General features: G+C 53.5%; 1 protein-coding gene across 5 annotated transcripts in view; it reads left to right on the forward strand.

Moving 5' to 3' along the window:
- The window catches only part of CHRDL2 (chordin like 2), a 34988-nt gene that overhangs the window by 7638 nt on the left and 4109 nt on the right, over positions 1-23241 (forward strand). For 2 of the 5 annotated variants that reach the window (XM_082477382.1, XM_082477381.1), the window contains exons 2-10: positions 3408-3520; positions 7586-7679; positions 9950-10092; positions 12337-12430; positions 14131-14186; positions 16039-16207; positions 17140-17334; positions 18690-18863; positions 19699-19753. In XM_082477382.1, the coding sequence (XP_082333508.1) occupies positions 3408-3520; positions 7586-7679; positions 9950-10092; positions 12337-12430; positions 14131-14186; positions 16039-16207; positions 17140-17334; positions 18690-18863; positions 19699-19753 (1093 nt within the window). Of the gene's footprint in view, positions 1-3407; positions 3521-7585; positions 7680-9949; positions 10093-12336; positions 12431-14130; positions 14187-16038; positions 16208-17139; positions 17335-18689; positions 18864-19698; positions 19754-21226; positions 23237-23241 lie in introns of those variants that run through there. The other 3 variants (XM_082477384.1, XM_082477383.1, XM_082477385.1) reach the window with 2 other exon arrangements.

Below are 23241 nucleotides of genomic sequence, written 5' to 3' on the forward strand. Positions count from 1 at the left end.
CTTTTTCCTGGGTTAGACATCACTGGCGGGGCACGTTAACTCCGAAAGTCCCCTGAGAGAAGGCGCAGCTGGCCCCTGAGTTGGAGAAAGAGATGATGGGTGGGATGAGATATGGTGGCGGGGTGGAGAGAAGAAGCAGGGCAGGCCTCAGGCCAGGGCTGGAGTGGGAAGGCCACAGAGGACCAACAGAGAGTGGATGGGAAGGGAGGGGATATGAGAAACAGACTTTGCCTCCTTCTCCATGTCATCAGGATCGGCTGCACTGGCTACCTGAGCCTCATCCTAGCCCCCCTTGGAGCCCCTGAGAGCCTAGGTGTATGGGACCATCAACACATCCGAAATCATGGAAGCCTGAAATGATCGAATCTTAGAAGCACAACATCCTACAACTCTAGAAGCTTTGTGTTCTAATGAAATGTAGAATCTTAGAAACCTAGAACCTTGGAATCTTAGAATTTTGAAATCATGGATTCAGAAACTATCTGTACAGTAAACCCGTGAAGATCCAAGTTCACCCCCACCCCTTATTTTGCAGATGGGAAACTGAGGCTCAGAGAAGGAAAGGAAGAGTCTTCCTCAACATCACACAGTGATTTTGTGGCGTAAGGAGGCTAGAGCCCCTTCTACCAGCCACGTGCAAGGATGGGGCGAGTGCCAGGACTGCGGGGACGGAGGCAGCCTGAGGTCTTGGCAGTTCTTCCTCCTGCCTGGTTTTGGCGTGGCCTTGGGCACTCACCTCCCTAGAAGAAGAGGGAACTCTGGGCAGTGCTTCTCACCTTGGAGGGCGTGGTGGGCCTGGGACTCCTGGGGTTGGGGGACGGCTTGCCAGGCCTCCACATTCTTAGCTGCTGCCAGGTCCATCTGTGGCGGGGAGGGACCTCCTGGCCTGGGCATGGGCTGAGACATTCTCTCTGTCTTCATGCTCTGAGCCGGCGGGAGAGGGGGAGGGGTTGCCAACTGGCACAGGGGCCGGGCTACAGGGCCGCCCCAGAGAAGGTGGGACAGGTTTTCTTCAGCAGCGAGGCTAAGACGTAAGGCCGCAGCGGTGTTGCAATCGCTCCCTTCTCTGGCGGGGGAGGGACTGAGGAAGAAAGACATTATTCAATCCTCGGAGCACTGGGCTGGCTCTGCCGAGCACCCCAGCTGGGTCCGTGTTCTGCCCTCTCTGCCAGCAGCGGCTGAGAGATAAACACAGCTCATTTGATACGGGCCAGCCGGGGCCTTGCTGGGAACGGGACCTGCTGTCTGATCCCCCCTCTACTATGCGGGGCTGGAGAGTGGGTGGGGAGCAAACCAAGCCTTGGCCGCCCCAGTGGCCACTGAAGCGCAGACTCTGAGGGCATCACGACCGCGGCCTCAAATCCTTGTCTTGGGGAGGCCCAAGAGGCAGAGCAGAAGCAGTGCAGGGAGCCGGGGAGGCTGCTCTCAGCTTCTCACAAAGGAAACTTTCTAAAGCTCCGCAACGGCCCTTAGCTCCTGTCCTCCGCTCCAGGCCATCCCCAGCACGGAGAGGGGATTCTGGCCTCGCGGGTGAGCTGCCCTCGCTACTGTACTGCTTTCCATGCTCTGTGATTCTGTGAGTTTAAACATCTAAGAGAATGATTCAGAAAGTGTGAGACTCTAGAAAGTGTGCAGGAGGAGGCATGAAAGGCAATCCCCTCTAGATTCTAGACCAGTAGGGGACCAAGAGAAAAAAATAGCGAATGGGGGATGGTGGCCCGTGGGACCGAGAGAATAAACCTCTAGGCCCTGAGTTTGAGCACAAAGCCATGGCAGGTGAGGTGAACTAAAGGGATCTCCGCTTGGGAACCTGGGGTCCTGGGTTCAAATCAATAGGTGGGTGGCCTCAGGCAAGTCACTCTGTCTTTGTGATCCTCCGTTTTCTCATCCAGTTTTCTTATAATCATGGTAACGATCCCAATGACCCTGCAAAACTGACCTTATCCTCTTGAATCTTGAACAGACGACAATGTCCATCTTGCAGGGTCATTGTTACCATAATTATCATAATAATAGCATTCAGCTAAGTGTCAGGAACGGGGCTAAGTAAGCACTTTCCAAGCATTATTCAATTTAATTCTCAAAACATTGATGTTAATAAGATAATTAAGTAATTTACGTAAATAGAATATCATCAACAAATGTTGGTTCCTTTCTCCAAATTTCAATCTCATTTAATTCAACACGTCTTTATGGATACTTAGCTTGTGCTGGGCCTCCCAGTTTCCCCCTGAAAGAGCTTAGATTATTCTTTGGATAATGGAGAGGTTTTTGTAGGAATGATAGCAACCCTTCTGGGTTGTAAAAATCATCAGGTACCTGTATGGAGGAGGGTTGGCAGGGATAGGGCCAGAGGCAGAGGACCACAGCAAGGGGGCCTCAACGCCTGAGCTGGAGCCCTGACCTGGGGCTGGGTGCTGAGCTGGTGAGAAGTGAGGACATGATTGTTCTAGACAGAGCTCGAAAGACTGGGCAATTGACGGGCTGTGGGAGGAGAGAAGGGGTGGAGGTCTCAGGAAAGCAGGATTGCAGGAGAGATATCTAACCCACATAAGGAAATAAACAATTTTAGTCATTCTTAGAAGCATTCATCTACATATTGACGACTGATACGCAGATTACAAAAGTAATCAAGTGATGTGCACAGTACCAATGACTATTTTTAAGGATATTTAAAAGTCAGTTTTCTAACAACCTATCACTAGGCAGCACTTTGTTTTCCCAATTCAAGCACTTTCCATCAGAGCTCAATGAGATATAGGGACATAGTAGAGTATGAAAGCAAGAAAGCTGCTGTCAGTGGCTTTATTGGAAAGATAGGTCACATGGCCCAGAGAAGGGGTGTGTGTGTGTGTGTGCGTGTGTAGGCAGGGGAGCAGCAGAGGGCAAGGGAGGGGAGGGTGCAGAGATGTAGTAAATAAATAAGCAAAACAGGACAAAGGAAAAGGAAGCAAGTGTGATTATGAGGGCAGAAGGAGCACTGCATCGTGAGTCAGGAGACTTTGGCTGTCATCCCTGCTTGATGACTGACTTACTGTGTGTTTTTCGAGGTGTAGTTTGGCCTCTCTGGGCCTCAGATTATTCATCTAATTATAATAACTAACATTTACACCACAATTTAAATCTGTAAAGCATGTTCACTGCTTAATCCCCTAACCACGCTGTGAGAGAAGTGTTAAGGTTCAGAGAGGGACAGTGACATGCCCAAAGTCGCACAGCAAGTGTGTGGTCAAGCTGGTATTCAAACTCAGACATTCTGGCCCTCTGACTAGGAGAGCACGTCCTGTGGATTCTCTTTCACTTGAGCGGTCCAGATGACATCCTTCCTAGAGCCAGAAAGGAGGGAAGAGGCAGGGACTTCAGGCTGGAGCCTCCTGGGACTGATAAAGCACTGGTTGGTTTGCCAGGCCCAGACATGTTCTGCCTTTTCCACGGGAAGAGGTATTCCCCCGGCGAGAGCTGGCACCCCTACCTGGAGCCCCAGGGCCTGATGTACTGCCTGCGCTGTACTTGTTCCGAGGTAGGTTCCTCTGGCCACCTGTGACAGGTATGTCTGGGAGACCTCCAATGAAGGCACCCCGGAGGGAGGGAGGACAGCCTGACTCTGAGGGTCAGGGGCACTCTGGAACTGGGCCCCCTAGAATTGTGCTCTGTCAGCAGCAACTGAGGGACTTGGGGCCACACCACCTCACTACTGGGTATCTATAGGCATAGATGCCTACTGTGCATGCCTCCCAGAGATAAATCACACAGTGGGTCGGTAGCTGGGCTGGGATGAGGACCCAGGCCTCCCATCTCTCATCCAGCCTTCTTTCCTGCTGGTGCCAGCCTCCCTGTGCCCATGCAGCAGAAGACAGCCTTCCTGACCTGACCTCCTAATCCTTCCTTTCCTCGGGCTATCTCCTCCAACCACCTCTCTTGCCGCCCTGCCTTAGGATGCGTTCTCCCAACACCACTGGTCCAAGTATTTATTCTTTGCAGCTTCACCCAAACGCCACCTCCACCAGGAGCCTTACTTGATCCCTCACCTGGAAGTATTTTCTTCTGGGAGGCCACCTAAGTTTCTCTGTCCCTTTCTCCTGATCACTGTTGGCCAAGTAAAATGGTTGTCTGTGTCTGTTAGTTACTGCCTCACCTAGATGGAGCCCTGGGAGTAGGTCTTCCTAGGCATTCACTCATGCCCATTTCGGGGTCTTGCAGAAGGCTATACCAACTGGGGCAGAGACCAGATCTTCTGTTAACCTCTGTCTCCCCCCAGCCCACCCCAACCCAGTACCCTCCACAGGCCCTTGTACAGTCAACCGGGTGGAATAAACGAGAGCCCCACGTGGTCCAGAATTCCCAGACCAGGTATGGGGTTAGAGGATGGCGAAGGAGGGAGTGATTGAGAACAGGGGTCCCCAACCCATGGTACCGGTCTGCAGCCTGTCAGGAACTGGGCCACACAGCAGGAGGTGAGCGGTGGGCGAGTAAAGCCTCATCTGCCGCGATGCTCCCCATCGCTCACGTTACCGCCTGAACCATCCCCCCCATTGCTCGCATTACCACCTGAAGTAATATTCCCGGCCCTCACCCTGCCCCGTCCGTAGAAAAATTGTCTTCCACGAAACCGGTGCCTGGCACCAAAAAGGTTGGGGACTGCTGATTTAGGAGGCTTGAACCCCCTCGGCCCTGGCTCAGCTGCCAGTGGCCCAGTCTCATTGGTGTGAAGTCTGCAGCTCTCTCTGTCCAGGCGAGGGTGCTGGGGGGAGGGAGTACCTAGCTCCCAGCTGCAGCCAGCCCCTTAGCTCCTCTCTTTCCCTGCACAGCCAAGGCTGTGAGAGCCTCCGTTGTTAAAACAATCCTCAGGGTGGGAGCAGAGAAGAGCTTCTGAGGAAACACTGGGACATGGAGGGGGCATGGGCCAGCCCCTCTCCTGACTCTGACCACTGGGGTCTCACTCCTCCTGGGGTCTTTCCCTCTGATTCCCCACTGCTTCTACCATGCTGGCCCCTGGTCGAACATGACGCCAGTGGGAGCACAACCCCCCATCCCTGCTTCCCCTTGGTTTTCCTTAGCACATCTGAGGCCAATCAGCTTTTTCAAAAAGAACTTTGTGAAATATAGCCAAAAAACAGGAAGGAAACCATAACAGAAAATTCCAGACATATCATGCGGTCCAGTTGACAAAGTCCAAGTTTTGTGATCCAGTGGAGCTAATTCATTTCTCCCTCCCCAGAGTTCACACATACACAGTTTCCTCACCCCAAGGGGCTGTAGCTGGCATCCCCCCAATACATCCTGAATCCCTTCCTTCTCTCCATCATCGCTGCTCCCCCCTAATCTAAGCCACCTTCCTCTCTCACCTAGGCTGCTATGTGAGCATCCCATGAGGTCTCCCTGTACCCCTTTCTAATCTGTCCTCCGCACAGCAGCTAGAAGGATCTTTTCTGAACAAAAAACTAATCATGTCATTCAAAAGCTCTTAAAACCCTCCAATAGCTTCTCGTTGCACCTAAAGTAAAATTCAAATTGCCTGCTGTGGGTGCTATGTGATATGACTCTGCCTTATTCTCCAACCTCATTTCCTACCTGCACCAACACTTCAACTCATTCCGACTTGTTCCTCCACCCGGAATGTTCTTCCCCCAGATCTTCCCAGGAACGGTTCCTTCTCATCTTGCAGTTTATAACATAAAGTTGCCTCCTTATGAGGCTTTCTCTATGGCTGTTTCTAAAATAGTCTAACCTTGTTAACGCAATCACATTACCTTGTTTTATTCCTGTTATAAATTTAACATCTGACATGATCTTGTTCCTACTTATTTATTTTTTATAGTCTGTCTCCCCCTGCTAGGGGGGGAGCTCCGTGAGAGCAGAACTCTTGCCTCTCGCTCACTGCTATGCCCCTAGTGCTCAGAAGAGGATGTGGCGCCAGCTGTCATGCACTAAACATTGAGTGAATGAATTAGTCCCCGCCCCCTCCACCAGAGGCACTTTCATGGAAAGTGCACAGACCCTACACAGTGCTCACCTGCTGTGTGTCTTAGGCAACTTGACCTCTCAGAGGCTCTTTTCTCGTTTTGAAATAGTGGATAATAAATGGTATCTACCTCTAGGGTTGTTGAGAGGATGAAGTGAGAGAATGCATTTCTATATAACATAATGCCCATACCTAGTAGCCACTCAATAAATGGTAGTTATGACTTTCCTGAGAGGCACCCTTTGGCTGCAAGGCCTCCTGCCTTGCCCCTGCCCTTTCGCCCCCCTAGCCTGTCTCTGCCTTACTTCCTGCTGCATGTCGCTCATCATCTCCACCCCTTGGTTCCTTCAAGGCCAGAATCAAGAGAGAGATTCTAACTCTTCAGACAACACAGTTCCTCATACTTTACCCTAGTTTCTCACCTGAGGGGCTCCGTTCACCCTCTGGACATTTATCAAACACCCCTGTGTGCCAGGCCTCTAGAAGTCCCCTTTTGGAGCTCAGACCAATCCTGTGGACTCTAGGATGTCCCTTAGCACTGATTAATCCTTGTGATCACCTCTGGCCATCTGGGGAATCAGTGACCCCAGAGAGACTAAGGCCTGCTCCAGGGTTCTCCATGAGGCAGGAGGCTGCCTTGGGAGAAGTGTTTCGGGGGCACTCAGCTGGGGCTGGAAACACACTTGCCAACTCCAAAGTTTAAACAAAGCTGGCTCCATTTGACTAAGGGAGAGACCATCTCTCCTTCCCCTCCTGGCTCTCATTCACTCTCTCATTCGTTCATTCTAACTTCAGCAGGCACTCGTTTGGAGCGAGGCCCTGTGCCCACAATTCAGAGATGAATAGAGTGAGGCTTGGCCCTTGTTCTTGGGAATTCGCGGTTGAATAGAAGAGACAGATGTAATGGTTTGTTACAACACAGGGCAATGCCCTTACAGCAGAGGGAGAGGAAAGTGTGGGACGTCTGTGACAGGCTGACACACTGCCTGGGAAAACCTCCAGTGGTGGCCTCTCCCTCCAGTTCTGTTTCTGCTCATCTCTCTGAATGCTTCTCTGCCCCTTCCCTCTCGTTTGCTGTATTTGAAAAAGTCCAAGATTTCAGGCCCTTCCTCTGGTACCAATCCCAAGGCTTTGTGTGGGATCAACCACACCTCCCAGAGACTTAGAGAGCAGATCACAAAGCCCTGAGTCTTCTCCACATCCTGTTTCTAGCTGTGTCCCCATCCCTGTCACCTCCCTTTGTGTGTCACTCTCCTCTCTTAGCCCTGAGGCTCAGGTCCAGAGGTAAAAGAACAAAGCCCTGGAGTTAAAAAAGCACAGTCAAGATCAATGTTAGAATAACCCAGTCTTTTACTTGTATTTCTCAAATACCACAAAGGGACACAAGATCTGTGCAAATCCAGGCACACGGTGCCCTCCTGCGTGGTGGGGAGGGACACGGATGGGCGAGCCAGACAAATGAGCGGGGGAAGGGGAGAGACTGGGCACACGGAGTTTATCACTTTTATCCCATCGCAGGCTTAAAACGAGTACAGTGCCCTGCAGTTGGGAGGGGGTTTGGGGAGAGGACGGTGGGAGACAGTGGCTCCTTGGAACTAGGACTGACCCCTGTGTCGCCTTCAGAGTGCCCATGTGAGCTGCTACCGCCTCCACTGCCCGCCTGTCCACTGCCCCCAGCCTGTGACCGAGCCACAGCAGTGCTGCCCCCGGTGTGTGGGTAAGTAGCCGCGCTCCTGCCCTTGTGCCAGCCTCCCGCTGGCCCCTGACCCTTGACCCGCTCCTGGCACAGGCCTCCAGCTGAAGGAGACCCTTGGAATGAGAGGGGCAGTCTTCAGACACCAGAACTGTTGAGACACCAGACACCAAGGTGCTCAGGGGAAGACATCCTCCATGGATCCCCAGGGAGGGCTGGGGTAGCCACAAACTTCTCGTACTTAAGCAGCTGCGTTTGGCAGGAAGACAGAGAGAATGTGGAAAATAGCTGAAGGAAAATGGGCATGCTTGGCCTGTTGACGGCACACATGGTCTCCTATCGCTCTTGGGCTGGCGGCCAGAGCCTGAGCGAGTGGACGTGCCTTGTGTAAGTGCAAGTGAGTGAGCTGGGGCTGGGAGGCCCTGCAGGGTCACCCCAGGATTACCACCAGGGGCTGGGACTGGCCGAAGGAGTTGGAGTACATGTACTCTGAGATTCCTCCCAGGGCTGGGGTTTAGGGATGCTGTGCGCCATGATGCTAAATGTCCATGACTTTAAGAACCTGCTAGGAGCCTCTGAGACTCGGATTCTAGGAAGCAGAGGTAAGAGAGAGGAGAGGAGAGGTGGTCTGGGAAGAGACTGGCATAACCAAGTGGCAAATGAGGAGCAGCCAGTGGGGAGAGCAACTCAGAAGGCAGAGACACGTTGAGAGGAGCATCCACGTTTAGTAGCGTCGGGAAGGTGATGCGTATAGCTGATGCACTTTGTTGTACAGCAGGAACTAACACAACATTGTAAAGCAATTATATTCCAATAAAGATGTTAAAAAAAAAAAAGGTTAAGTTGGGTGAGAAAATAAAAAGAAGGTGATGAAGGGAGGGAGGCTCCAGATTGCAGCCTCAGCTCCAGACTCTGGAATCATGGCTCTCCTGGGGAGCTGGGGGCCTGTATGGAGTATGTATGTAGAGGGGCTCCTTTTCCAAGTGGGACCCCAGTAGGGATCTGACCATGACTCCAGCTTGGGTCATAGTTTCCTGATTCTGGGTTCCCTAGGGGAGCAGAGGCTTTGTGCTTCATCCTGACCAGTGAGGGGGGCATCACGCCTCCTCCCCGGCTGAGGCTGACCCCGGGAGTCCTGACCACGCCTTGCGGACTGTGCCTTGGCCCAGACCCCTTCTTCCTCACAGCCTCCCTCCCTCTCTCTTTCCCAGCCTTGCCCCTTTGCCTGCCTGGTCTGAGAGTTGCTCAAGACTCAGCTCAGCCATCAGCCCCTTCAGGAAGCCTTCCCTGACCACCCTCCCCGGCTGAGTTAGGGGCGCCTCCTCTGTGCTGCCACAACTTCTGTGCTTCCATCGCCCTAGCCCATACCACACCAGTGTCACTGCTTGGGGCCTGTCTCTACCCAGTGAGACTGTCAGTTTCCTGATGGGAGGGGCCGGGTCTTATTCGCACTCCATTCCCAATGTGTAGCATGGCGCCTGGTGCAGAGAAAGTGCTTAGTAAATATGTCTTGAAAGAGTGAGCAGGTTGTGACCACCTAAAGGGGTGGGATAGGGAGGGTGGGAGGGAGACACAAGAGGGAGGAGATATGGGGATATATGTATATGTACAGCTGATTCACTTTGTTATAAAGCAGAAGCTAACACACCATTGTAAAGCAATTATACTCCAATAAAGATGTTAAAAAAATAAAATTAAAAAAAAAAAAAGAATGAGCAGGTTCTCCCTGGACAGGAGGCTTACCCCTACCCAGTAGGGTGAGGGCCGGCTGATTGGCAGGTGATGGGGAGGGGGCTCTGGTGGCCAGGGAATGGCAGGAGCTGACACCAAGCTTACACAAGCACAGTCCATATCATACCAGCTGACTCCACTAGGATGAAACTCCATGTGGGACCTTGTCTTGTTCACTGTTGTATCCCCAGCACCTAGAACAGTGCCTGGCACTAGGAGGTGCTCCATGGATGCTTACTGAACGTTGAATGAACTCACACAGGTCCCCACTGAGTGGGGCTCAGTGTACCTGAAGCGTCTGGCCTTGCCTTCTTGCTCCGATCAGCGCCAGCTCTGAAACTGAGGGGCTCAAAGGCCATGGGAGGGAGTGACATAGTCAGACATAGGTGTCCCGGGGACCTCTTTGTTCACTGATAGGAGGTCTGGCTGGGAAGGCTGAGGCCAGAGCTTGGTTTAAATGATAGCAAGGGATAGGATACAAAAATTTCAGAAAAGTGACCCAGTTAGGTCTAGCGAAGCTCTTAGACCATTTTCTCCTTCCTCCTTCCCCTCCCCACCTGCAGAACCTCACACCCCCTCTGGGCTCCGGGCCCCGCCAAGGTCCTGCCAGCACAACGGGACCACGTACCAACATGGAGAGATCTTCAGTGCCCACGAGCTGCTCCCTTCCCGCCTGCCCAACCAGTGTGTCCTCTGCAGCTGTACCGTAAGACCTGCTACTTCCCTTGAGCACAGGCCAGTGGTCTGGGCCTGCAGAGCACAGTGGTGTGGACCGGGGGGGTAGGGGGAATTGTTCCTCCTGGTCAAAGGACAGTGAAAGTGAATGGGCTCAGGGGGAAGGGAACATCTGGGACTTGGTATGTCCTGCCTTTCTCCGGGCTCCGCACCCTCCTAAGCTGCCTGGTCACCTTGCACTGACATTTGCCATTACTGTGTCCCCCAGTAGACTCTGCACTCCTTGAGGGGAGGGGATATATTCAACTCATTTCTATATCCTCCACTACGCCCAGCTCAGGGCCCGGCCCACAGATGTCTGTAATGATTGTTGAATGAATGAGTGAGTGAATGAGTGAATGAGTAAATGATCAGTTATCAATCCTGGGGCACAGAGACAGGGCCAGACTGTTTGCAGCAAATGTAATTTAATCTGAAGCTGCTTAAACTCCCCTGCTGTGGTCGGAGTTGGGCCCAGGGACAGGCAGGGCTGAACCAGCAGTGTTATCAGGGGACAGAAACTGAAGCCAAGCAGGGCCTGAGCTGGAAAGTCTTCCCCTCCTCCTCAGGGGGGGTTCTAGGCCTGACCCTGCTGCATGTTTGCAGGTGCCCTTCGGCATGTCACCCTCATCCTTGGGCTTAGCGCATCTGTGCTTTGGTGGGAGAAACTCCTGCCCTCCTGATTTCCCTACTGCCTGATCATCGAACTTCTCTGGGCCTCAGTTCCTCTGAGTGTGTAAGGGAGTCTGACCAGGTGATCTCCAAGGTCCTCTCCATTTAAGATAATAATCTGATTCAGTGGTGATGAGAGGATAAGAGACCGAGACCCATGTTTCAGCTCCAGCTCTGCCATGGTTCCCTGTGTGACCTTGAGAGAGTCACCTCTCTCTGGCCTGCCTCCCATCTTTTCAGTGAGAGGATCTCATCCCTCCAAGAATCTGAATTTTAAGGTATCTGTGCTGCAGAGCAAACAACTTATAATAACAAGAGTGACCACTTAGAAATCAACTGAGAGAATGGTTATTTTTGCAGGGCCTGGGCCTCTTGCAGTGAACTAGTACACTGTACCTACTAGGAAATGCCTTATGTTTATATACAGCATCCCAGTGGCCCTATGAGGGGGATATCACTATTCATATTTTTTAGATAAGAAAACTGAGGCTCAGAGCAGTTAAGCAATTTGCCTAAGGTCACACAGCTAGTTAAGTGGCAGACTCAGAATTCAGACCCAGGGCCACATAATTCCAAACCCACATTCCTTTACCTGCATTGTGTGGCTTCCTGTGAAGGGATGAGCACCTAGATTAGGAGGGGCTGTGAGAAGAGACAGAACTGATGGTGGTGGGGTGGTGAGAGCATTCTTGTGACCCCTTGTCTCCACTCCCTGGATACTTGGGTCTCCCCTTCTTTCTTCTGATCCCTGTTTATATGGGACTGGTTTGAAGGATCAGAATCCTTACTTCTGAGACTCACTGGAAAAGGAATAGGGAAAGGACTCAAGGTAATATCACTTCCTCCCAGGTACACATTGTGCCTTGCAGTTTAACAAGGGTTTTCGTAACCATTCCCTCATTTGATTTCACAACCCAGATGGGAGTGTCCCCATTTCACAGAGTAGGAAACTGAGGCCCAGAGAAGAGAAGTGACTCACCTAAGGTCATCTGGTCTCTGACTCCCAGAAGGCCCTTTCTCCTGTAGTCTTGCCTTTGCAGGCTGGGTCCTGAAGTTTGGGGACCTCGAGTTTCAGTAAGAGCAAGATGAGCCCAAGTAGTCATGCACACGTCCCCTCCTCTATGCTGGGCTCCCTGTTCTAGGCCAGGGGAGAAGGACACTGATAGCAGTAGGAAAAGCCTGAAGACGGGGTTCTAGCCCATTCTGCCCAGTTGTGTCTCTGACTTCAGAGGGTCCAGGCCCCTCCGCAGTCTCTCCCCATCTGTAGGATGGGAGAATCTCACCTCACTGGGTTGCTGTGAAAGCCTAGGGAGAGACTGGGTACAAAAACACTTTAGAAGCTGAAGGGTAACTGTTACCTCAGGGCCTGGAGTAAGAGTGGGAGGGGTACAGGGACCCCTCCTCTGAGATGGCTGGGCCTTGCCCAGGACACTCTGCTGCTCCCTCCCTCCCCACCTCAGAGGGCACCTCAAGGCCATTTGCCCCCAGGGCAGGGGCTCTCCCAGCCCCTGGGCTGGTCCTCATCAGAGCTCATCTCCCAGCTCCTGTTTGCTCTGTCTGTCAGGAGGGCCAGATCTACTGCGGCCTCATGACCTGCCCAGACCCGGGCTGCCCTGCGCCCCTCCTGCTGCCCGCCTCCTGCTGCCAGGCCTGCAAAGGTGAGTCTGTTCCTAGATCCGCAGTGCCCGCCCATCCCACCGCAGGGACCTAGCCATGGACTGTTAGGGGGGAACCTCAGGGGACACCAAGCATGTAGCAAACCATTCTTTCCTCAGGGCGGTGGCTTAGCTGCAGCCTCTAGAAAGCTAAGCCTGTGTCAGAGGCTGATGTGCATTATTTTTTATTGCAATCTCAGGGAGCAGGAAGGAGGGGAAGGGAGAGTGAAGCAGGGAGGGAGGGAAAAACAACACAGGAATGTGCTGGGGGAGCTGGCCTTTGCTTGAGATCAAGTGTGACCTACTGCTCTAAGTGGCTTCTGCTCCTCAGAAAAGTCTGGAGGTGATAGCGGAGGAGGAGGAATTTGCCTGCCAGCCACCAGCTCTCACCGGTCAAAGATTCACCCCAAGGCGGGGTGATTCCCTCACACTCCCCGGTTGTGCTAGGCTGTCCTGGGAGCGGGAGGTGGGAGTGGGGCAGGGTAAGAAGTGGGGGCAGAGACATGGAGGAGGTGTGGCACGAGGGCACCCGCTGGCAGGTTGAGTCTGAGGGAAGCTGGCTGGAGCCCATGTGAAGGGGGAGTTGCTGCAATGCCTGCAGTGAGGGGACAAAACCCCTGCAATCAAATGAGGCCAAGAGGATCAGAAGAGGCACAAGAGAGGGGTCTGTACAGGCAGTGACCGTGTCTCTTCCCGTCTTCCTCATGGCAGAGCTGGGCACAGGCCTGGGCTCACTGGAGCTCAGGGCACCCGTGTCAAGCAGAATCCAGGCAGCATCTCGGTAGAGCACAGAGAGAGGCAGCACACTGACGAGTGCGGGGCAAGCAGCTTGGGCAGAATGAAGTGCACGGGCGGCCGGACTGTGCCCTGTGCGCAGGACTTGAGGGGAGTGCTCCACTGTAGAACGTTTCCCCAGATGCTGGCACTGTGGAAGGGCACCGGACCAGGAGCCAGGTGGTCCCAGCTCAGTCCTGGTTCTTCCAGCTGATTCCTGCAGAGTCCGTCCCCTCTCTGGGCCTCAGCTGTGCTGTGTGTGCACTGAGAAATTGGCCTTGGTGATTTCTAATGCACAGGCTGATTCCAACGTTCTGGATCTTTGAACCCAGAATGCTCAGTGGTAGTAGACACTCTGTATGTGAGGCAGGGGTGAAGGGGAGAGAATCCCACTCAGGGATCTAGGAAGCTGCAGGACTCCAGGGGGTTTTGTGTGCTGGTGCCCCAGGGTGTAGGGGATGGAGGAGTCCTAGGCTGTTCCAGTTGGAGGGGCAGAGGGGCTAGAGGGCAACCACGGGAGCATATAGTGTAGACCAAGTCTGGTGACTTCATGCGTGGCTGGGCAGAGAGGCTGCCCAGGGGACTGCAGCTAAGCAGGCTGGGATTCAGAGCCCTTGGGCCATCCGTGACGACACTGAACAAGATGCTCTGGCCCAGCCAAGTGGTTCAGTCTTAAGTGACCAAGAGGCCAGTGTGGGGAAACTGAGGCAGTGGCCCAGTTGTAGGGACTTCATCAACCCAAGGGTAAGGCGACGCTATAATGACAAGTAGGAATAAGTCCCCACTGGGACAAAGGGACCTACTGGTGTGGGGGGCTGCAGAAGTGGCAACAGGCCTTGGAGGGGCAGAGCCTAGAGGTGGTGGCCTGCAGGGCTCTGGCCCCAAGGCTGAGGAAGCGGAGGCTGACCCGACTCCCTTTGGGTTTCCAGATGGGTCAAGTGAGAAATCAGCTGAAGAGGACGCCACGCAGTCACCCCGTGGGGTGGTGAGTGCACAGCTTTAGGGACAGGGTGGGGAGAGGAGGGGAGGGGGCTGGTATCCAGGGCCTAGATCTCCTTGCTCTGGAGCAGGCAATACCAGTTGTGGTCCTCATTTCTCATCTGTGCCCTGGGTCAGCTCCATTAGCCGCCACCAGGTTCCAGGCCCTCTCCTTAGACTTCCATCCCGGCTCCCACCGTGGGCTGATGAGTCAGGAGGGGTCTGGGAAAAAACACCACACAGGGCAGGAGCAGGCCCCAAGCTTCCCGATTTCCCTCCTGGAAAATTCTGACGCTGCTCCGTCCAGAGCCTGTGTCTGTCCTTATTCAGGCCGCCTCTGGGCAGCATGCCCCACCCTGGGGAGTGGCCTCTGACTTGGGCCAACCTTCCCCATCTAGCTCCTGAGGTACCAATTCTTTGTCTGGGGCTGCCTCACTGTTGCTGGCTCCATCTTGACCCCTCTCGATCTTGGTCTAGAGTTAAGTTGAGCTAACCTGCCCAGCGCTCTCTGGTCAGAGAGGAAAGAGGTGGGAGAATGGGCGCACACACTGACTCACGTCCCTGTCTGCCACCTGTGCTATGTCTATGATGTGAATAGCTCCACCGGCTCTTTCCTCCTGGGTCACCTGGACCCTGGGGGACTCGAAGGGGGGAGGGGATTCCCCTTCCCAGAGACTCCCCGGGGGTCTGAACAAATGAGCTCTCCCTTCTCCCCTGCCAGCTCACCCCCACTTTCCAGACTGGGCTTTGTCTAGCGGGTCCTGGGCCATGGGACCTGACCATGTCATCCCCCTTCCTCCCCATCCTCTCCCCAGGAGGCAGCTAAGTGAAACCCACCAGACTTAGTTCCAGGCCCCGAGCAGCTACTTACTGACTTGCTGGATGCCGTGGGCAAGTCACCAATTAGGGGGCTGGGCTCTTCAATTCCTTTCTGCCTCTATTCTACTTGACAAGCATTTCCTGGGTGCCTCCTGTGTGCCTGGGCCTGTGCTGGGGCCTGGGACACAGTTTCCAATCTAGGAGCTCTTGTGGGCTCAGTCCAGCCATCAGAGGACTGACTCAGAGACTGTACAGTCAGAAAGGGGCTGCAGAAGAAGGCATGTGAGTGACTCAGGGTCAGTGACGGGGTGGTAAGCTCTGCCCCTTGCCCCCAGCCCACTTGCTCCTCTCCCACGGCCTGGAGCTCCCAATCCCCAATCTCTGGACTGGGGAGTCCCTGCCCTGTTAGGCTGCCTTCACACACACACACCCTTTGTTCTCACTGCCAGCCCTCCCAAGACCTGAACTGGAGGGGTGGGGTCTCGGGATGTTGGATTCCAGGGACTCAGGAAAAGAGGCTCCCAAGACCCATCACCTCCGGACAGGGCCTGCTCTCAGTCCTCCTGCCTTTGGGATTCCGGGGCCTGGTGGGATCTTCAGAGGCCCATCCCCTGTCCCATCACCTAAATCTTCTTGGACAAAGACGAATTTCCTGACTCTCATCCTCACTACATTCTCACCTTCCATTTCTTACATATTAAGTTCTCCAGGTCCCTGATCACTTATGTCTCCCAGATCAAGACCTCAGCACCCTTGCCCATCTCAGCCCCAAGGCTCTGGCTCTGCCAGCCTGAGAAGGGCTCAGTGGAGGCTGGATTTCCAAACCACTATCCTCTGAGAGTTTTCAAAGGCCCATTGCCTGGGAACACCTTCGACCCCATCCAGATCTTCTTTCTACCCAGAGCCTATGCCCTGTCTTCCCTGGGCCGTCACGCTCAGTCACTCGAGCCATCCTCAGGCCTCTCACCGCAGCCTCTGTCTGGCTGCTCCTGCGCTGGCAGTGGCCTGTCGGTGAGCTGCATCCTTCCTGCCCTTTGCAGAGACATTCCCAGGATCCGTGTTCAGGGGACGGTGGGAGAAAGAGAGACCCGAGCACCCCAAGCCCCACTGGCCCCAGCGCCCCCCTGGGCTTCCTCCCTCGCCACTTCCGACCGAAGGAGGCAGGCAGCACGACAGTCAAGATTGTTCTGAAGGAGAAACATAAGAAAGGTGGGAACTGGAGCCTCTGCCGACCCCTGAGGTGGGAAAGGGGGGCCCTGACTGTTCCCACTTCCCATCCCTGCACCTCCACCGAGTAGTTCCCCAATCTCAACTTGGCCATGAGCTTGTAGACCCCTAGAACGTCGGGTCTAAACCCCCATTTGACAGATGAGGACACAGGTTCAGAGTATTGAGTCAGAGACAGAACCAGTCCTGGAACCAGGACTACGGGCCATACAACAATATTTTTTTTAGCATCTGCCATGTCTTTGCTGGGAATTGAGGGACACAGAACAGAGAGATGAAAATGGTCCCTGTCCTCCAGGAGCACATAGACTAGTAGGGGAGACAGACATGTACATTAATTATTATAAGATAAGGAAGTGGTGAGGGCAAGTTTCTGATGAAGGAAGGAGGAAGCAGAGCTGGGCTGCAGGAGGATGGTTGGGATGGATCAGGGAAGGAGGCTAAGGGAACAACTGGCAGCAGAGGGGGAGGAAAGAGGCCTCACTGCAGGGCACCCTGATTGGTGGAGCGGGAGGGGCTGCAGAGGCAACTGTCCAGCCCCTCTCTGTACAGATGGGACACTGAGGCTGAGAAGGGAGAAGGGACCTGACAGAGCTCACATGGCCAGGCAGTGACAGCACTTGATCACAGGTCTCCTACTGTCAGGCCATCCCTCCCCGTGCCCCACTGGAGGTGCCTGTGAACAGCAGGACTCTCCATCTTCGGCAAGAACTTACTGGCCCATCTCGGCCCTGAGTGCTGAGATGGGGGATGTCAGGGACAGAGGCCTGGTTTACTCCCTGGCCTCCACTTTGCAGGCAGTGTGGCTGGGCCAGACTGCTGGAGCAGGGGCGCCCCAAGGACCTACTCCCAGCCGCTACTGGACTCTGACCCGAGTCCGAGGCACTGACCCTCCTCCCTTCCTGCCCTCCCAGCCTGTGTGCATGGCGGGAAGACATACTCCCATGGGGAGGTGTGGCACCCAGCCTTCCGCTCCTTCGGACCCCTGCCCTGCATCCTGTGCACCTGTCAGGACGGCCGCCAGGACTGCCAGCGGGTGACCTGCCCCACTGAGTACCCCTGCCGTCAGCCCAAGAAAGTGGCTGGGAAGTGCTGCAAGATCTGTCCAGGTACAAAGAGAGCCTGGGGGCAGGGAGGGCACTGGCCAGAGTGAGCCATGGGTCTCTCTCCCCAGAGCACAGACACTGGGAACATCTCTGACATGGATGGGGCGTGGACTCAGAGCCAGGGGATGTAGGGGTTATTACATGCACAGAATGTTAGAAGCACAGCAGTGAAAAATGCCCAACTCATAAAATATTAGACTTATGGAACCATCTACTGTTATAGATTCAGAGACTTTCAGACATACATAGAATCAAATAATGTCCTGGATTCTGTGAAGTCATAAAATATTAGGCTATTAGGACTTTTAAGAGGAATGGCCAACATTTATTGAGCACTTACCATGTGCCGGGTAGGTATTTTGGCTGAATTCATGTAATCCTCACCAAAATGGACAAGGCAGGCATCTTTATCTCCATTTTACAGAATGAGAAGATAAATACCTTGTCCCAGGTCCCAAAGCTGTAAGTGACAGAGCTGGGATATGAACCCTGTCTGTCTTATTCCAAAGACAATTCCCTCTTTTAATTTACTTATTTATTTATTTTGGCCGCGCAGCACGGCTTGCAGGATCTTAGTTCCCTGACCAGGGATCGGATCCCGGGCCCACAGCAGTGAAAGTGCCGAGTCCTAACCACTGGACCGCCAGGGAATTCCCACAAAGACAATGCTCTTGACCACTGCTGTCTTCCTTCAATCCTCATCAACATATGGGAAAACTGAGACCCAGAGAAGGGAAGGGAACTTCCTAAGTCACACAGCAAAAGAGCAGTGGAGCTGGAACTGGAACTCCTTCTAGAACCTGTCCCGTATCACACTCATCGTCATCATTACTGCCATCGTCACCTCGATCCCTCCCAAACCTTTCATTCTATGTGTGTTCAGAGTGAGCCTGTGCTGGGTGGTATGAGTGACTCAGAAGACTTGGAGAACATGATTCCTGCCCTTCACCCTGTGGGTTTATTTTAGAGAGAAAACATACCCAAGTGAAACAATTACAAGGCAATGCAAGGCAGTGTGGGATTAAGGGCCTGAGGGAGAGGCATAAGCAAGAAGGGTTTTACAAGCTACGGGTGGGAGGAAATGGTGCGCTGAGCTGTTCCAGGTGGGCTGCCTGGAAGAGGTGGAAGGTGAGCTGGGCCCTGAAGGGTGAGAAGTTTCCTGACATGCTAATCAATGGGAGGTGAATGGGGGAGAGGCCCCCTCTCTCTTCCCTAGAGACCTCCTTCTCTTCCCAGGGGCACCAGAACTTTCCCAAGGATCCTATTGACCCTGAGGGGGATGTCAGACCAGTGGCCCCTCTTCCTGGGCTACCAGGGGTGGGGAAACAGAGTGTTCACAAGTTCCTTGTCTCTCCCAGAGGACAAGGCAGACCCTGACCACAGTGAGATCAGTGCCACCAAGTGTCCGAAGGCGCCGGGCCGGGTCCTCGTCCACACGTCAGTATCCCCAAGCCCGGACAACCTGCGTCGCTTTGCCCTCGAGCGTGAGGCTTCTGATCAGGTGGAGATCTACCTCTGGAAGCTGGTAAAAGGTGAGCAGTGGCCCACTCCCCCTCTGGCCTGTCCCCCTTCCTTTGCTCCAGACCCGCCAAGGGTGTTAAGGGAGTTTTGTTGATCAAGTGCCTCTGGCCCAGGAAGACCTGCCTTGGGCCACCTTCCAGCTTTGAGTCCCAGATTCCGAGATAGAGGGAGACTGATTCTATCTGACAATTCTGATAAGCTCACCCACTCTGAAATGCCAGGGCCTTGAAGTGCTCCCTCTCCTGGGGGAAAGGGGTTTTTACACTTTGTGAGGAGCCAGGACAGAGTAATGTCTACCCTGATAAAACAAAGAGCTGTCTATTGGTAGACTTTCAGCAGACTGGGAGGAGAGATCTTTTCAGGCAGGTGGGCCCTCACAGCATCCTCAAATCCTCAAGGCTAGTCTCATTCAGCCTTTTCTATAAGGTGGATTCTATCCCTCCAAGGTAAGTCGACATCAGAATATGTTTCTCATTCTGTGAGAAACTCACCCTGTTCATCAGGCTGCCAACTGAAGGTCAAGAGTTTTCAGTGATAAGGGAATTGCCGAGAGTTCAGTTTCGGGGCTCTTCTTGTAAAACATAAATCCCCTGGATAGAGTAAAACAAATTAAACCCTTTAACTGGGAATTAGCTCTAAGGTCAATTTACTGATGTGTTTGGCTGGCAGTGGGGAGGTGGGGGAGATGGGGGGTGGTGAAAGAGGGGATGATAATAAGAATGATGACAATGATAATAACAACCAATGTGTGAAGCACTTTGGAGTTTACAAAGTGCTTTCACGTTCATTATCTCATTTGATCCTCAACGATCCTGAGAGTTAGGTATTATTATCCCCATTTTACAGATGAGGAAACTGAGGCTCAGAGAGGTGAAGTACCTGGCCCAAGGCCACACAGCCAGTAAGTGGAGGACGGGAGCTAGAGCCCAGGTCTTGTGACGTCAGATGCGGCTCTTTCCCTGCTCTACTCTGCCCCCTGTCGTAGAAGGAATGGACGAAGAAAGCGGAGCTGTTCAGCCTGGAGAAGAGAAGACTCAGGGGGACAGGACCGCTGGCTTCATGGCTCTGAAGGACTGCCCCAGGCAGAGGGAGCAGTTGTGTTCTCAGTGACCACAAGGGTCAGAACAACAAGCAGGGGCTTTGGAATCAGACAGACCTGGGTTTGAATCCCGGCTCTGCCATTTCTTAGCTGTGTGGCCTTGGGCAATCACTTGACCTCTCTGGGCCTCAGATTTCTCTTCTGTTAATGGGGGAGAAGGGGTTTTGGAGGATTAAATGAAAGAATATAGGTACCACCCCTGACCTATAGTAAGTGCTAAAAATGTCAGCCTCCTTCTTATCCCGCCTCATCAGTTGGTTAGAATTGCAGAGAGGCAGGTTTCAGTTAATGAGAGGAAGCACCTTCTCAACCATAAAGCCTTCCTGCAGTGGAAGGGAGGAAGCAAGTTCCATTCACGCAAGTGTGCAAGCAAGGGCTGGGTGGGGATTTGGCCACTGGCTGAGGAGTAAGTTCAATAACCTTCATGATTGTTTTGAGCCTTGAGATTCCATCTTTCCCTGGACAGGTGGGGCTGCATGTTTATGCTGGGCCTCCTCCCACCCCTCTGTGACCAAAGAGAGTAACAGGCCCAGGCTCTGTCCTCAGGACCTCATGGCTCTGTGCCCTGGGTGCAGGAAGAGCTCCCTGGGAGCTGAGCTGGTCAGGGAAGGCTTTGTGGAGGATGGGCCTGAGCTGGACAGGATTTAGAAAGGCAAGAGGGGCACACTACAGGCAGGCCGACAGTGACAGCCTCAAACTCTGGTGCCAGAGCCCATGTTTACATGCCTGGTGCTCTGTGATTGGTATTTAGCAGGTACTATATATAATGTGCTTCAATTCACCCACATATAAGAAAGCTGAAGGGTATGTATTAATGCCCCATTTTGCAGATAAGAAAACTGAGTCTGAGAGGTAAAATGACTTGCTCAAAACCACACGGTTTAAACAGTAAAGCAAAGATTCAAACCCAGGTCTTACTGTCCCCAGTGCCGCCTCCACAAAGGTAACCTTATGCTTTTAGGGAAGGGCCTAAGGAAGGCCCAGGATGGCAGAGAAGGAGGCATGATAGCTCAAGGCAAAATCTCATTACCAGGCGGCCCAGCAAAAAGGAACAAGGTGGGGAGGACTCTTCAACTTCACAATGCCAGGCCCTGCCATCCTGTCACTAGCAAACCTTCCCCCACCCCCGCCCCGCTATCTCCTGAGCCTCTGGGTGCCTGAAATGCCCCATCAGCCTCCCTGTCTGTTACCTCCCTGTCCCAGACTGTGAAAGTCAAAACAAACTCTCCCAAGGTCTGATCGTCAGTGGGAAATCTTTCCTGTTTCCTCACCCAGACAAGTGGAAACAGCAGGCCTTGGGGGCCAGGAGAGGAAGAGGGCAATTGGCCTGGACACAAAGTGAGCAGGTGAATGCTGAAAGCTGGGCTGAGGCCACACCACAGTGGGACCAGCCCCAGGCCCAGAGTCTGAGCAGAGAGTTGGCGCAGGGTTAAAGGGCTTTTTAGAGTCTAGAATTTCAGAGTAGAAGGGACCTCAGGGGTCTCAATTCCTCCCCCAACCCCAGGAAGGAAGTCCCCCTGCAGCCTCCCTGATGGTCTCTAGCCCCTGACTGCACACACCCCCTCCCCACCTCCAGACAGGTCGTTCACTTGCCATTCTGGGCATGGCTCTACCCAGAGAGGGTTCTTCACACTAAGCTAAGCCTGTCCTATCTCTTGGAACTCGCCCACCACTGCCACCTCTGCCCGGGACACACAGAGCCCAGCCACTCTCAGGCCTGGCACGCCCTTCAAAGAGCAAGAGGCACAACCATGACCCTCAGGCAAGCTCTTGATTCCAGGCCCAAGATCTCAGACCTTTCAATCATGCTTTATAGGCAACAGCGTGGGGACCTGCCCTCATCCCCGTTACCTCTCCAATTTGTGTTTGGGGGTTTGTGCAGTGGCAGGACTGGAGCACCAGGACCTGTCCCCATCTCATGCTTGTGATGTGGCCTGGGCCTTTGGAGCAAGTCTCTCCCATATTCTGGTCCTTGGCATCTGGACTGGGGGGCCTGAAGACAGTGCTGGGCATTCCCAGCTTCCTGGGCCTCAGTCCCAGGACCAGTGCTGTCTCTTCCCCTCGGTGGGATCCCACTTGGATTCCCATAAGCAAGGCCAGTTCTTGGTTTTCTTGAGGGCGGTGCTGGCCTAGCAGAGGTCTTGCTGTCACATCTGTTCTTTCTGGCCACAGACCCCGGTGGTAACAGCCGGCACGACATCAGAGCCCATGTGCTCAGGGCCTCAGCGCCATGTGTGGTGCCTGTGCTCCCCAGGGGATGCAAACATCAGGAGATCCAGCTAATACCTCATTCCCCCTCAGGGCCTGGCCTACACAGGGTACACATATATTTGCTTATCCATCCATCCATGGATTCATTCATTCATTCATTCAGCATGCCTAATGTGGGCCAGGTGCGGGGAACCCAAGAGGAACACCCTCCCCGAGTTCCCAGTCTGGTAAGGGAGGCAAGAGCAGACACAATGATAGCACATTAGAGATAGGAACAATCACAAACAGAAGCCAAGAGCTGTGGGTAACCCAAGGAGGAAATTATAACTATTTGGGGGAAGAGGGAGAATCGAGGAAGACTTCCCAGGTGAGGCTGGGAGGATGAGTAGGAGTTCACCTGTGGCAATTGGAGAAGGTGTTTCAGCAGAGGGGGCAGCATATGTAAAGGCTTGGCCCCCTCAGGGACCTCAAGTAGCTGATTAGGACTGGAGCACAGGCAAGGCCACTCAGAGAGATGGGGTAAACTGAGCCTTGAGCTGAAAGGGAGACTACAACGCTGACCTGTAGTGCTTGGGTGTCTGAAGCAAATCACCTATTGATTTTTATCATACGTTCTATGTCCAGAAAAAAGCTTGACCAGGCCCTACAGGCCTGGCAGCTTTTCTTCCTTCTTTCCTCCCTCCCTCCTGCCTTCCCCCTCTCTGCATTGTGGACAGGTGAGTGGTGTGAGAGCAGGAAGGTGACGGTGACAGGAGCAGGGTCACAGAAGGGGAATGACGGGGTAACATGCATATTTTCCAATGACCACAGCCAGGATCATAGATTAGAGGTGGGGTTAAAGGGGTCAGAAGTCTAGTGCAGTGACCCAGGCAAGGCATGATGGGGCCTGAATGGGAAGGGTGACAGTGGGGATGGGAGAACAGATTCAAAATATTTAGGGAATTTAGTCCATAGGATTTGGTGTCTGGTCAGAAAGGGGGAGGGGAGGGAGGTGACGGGGTCTGTCCCAGGTCTAAGTCACCCTGTTTCACTGACCACACACCCTGCCTTTCCTGCTCACGCCCTTGTCTCTGCCCTCA

This window comes from Balaenoptera physalus (assembly GCF_965194825.1).
Source record: "Balaenoptera physalus genome assembly, chromosome: 10".
NCBI classification, from domain to species: Eukaryota; Metazoa; Chordata; class Mammalia; order Artiodactyla; family Balaenopteridae; genus Balaenoptera; species Balaenoptera physalus.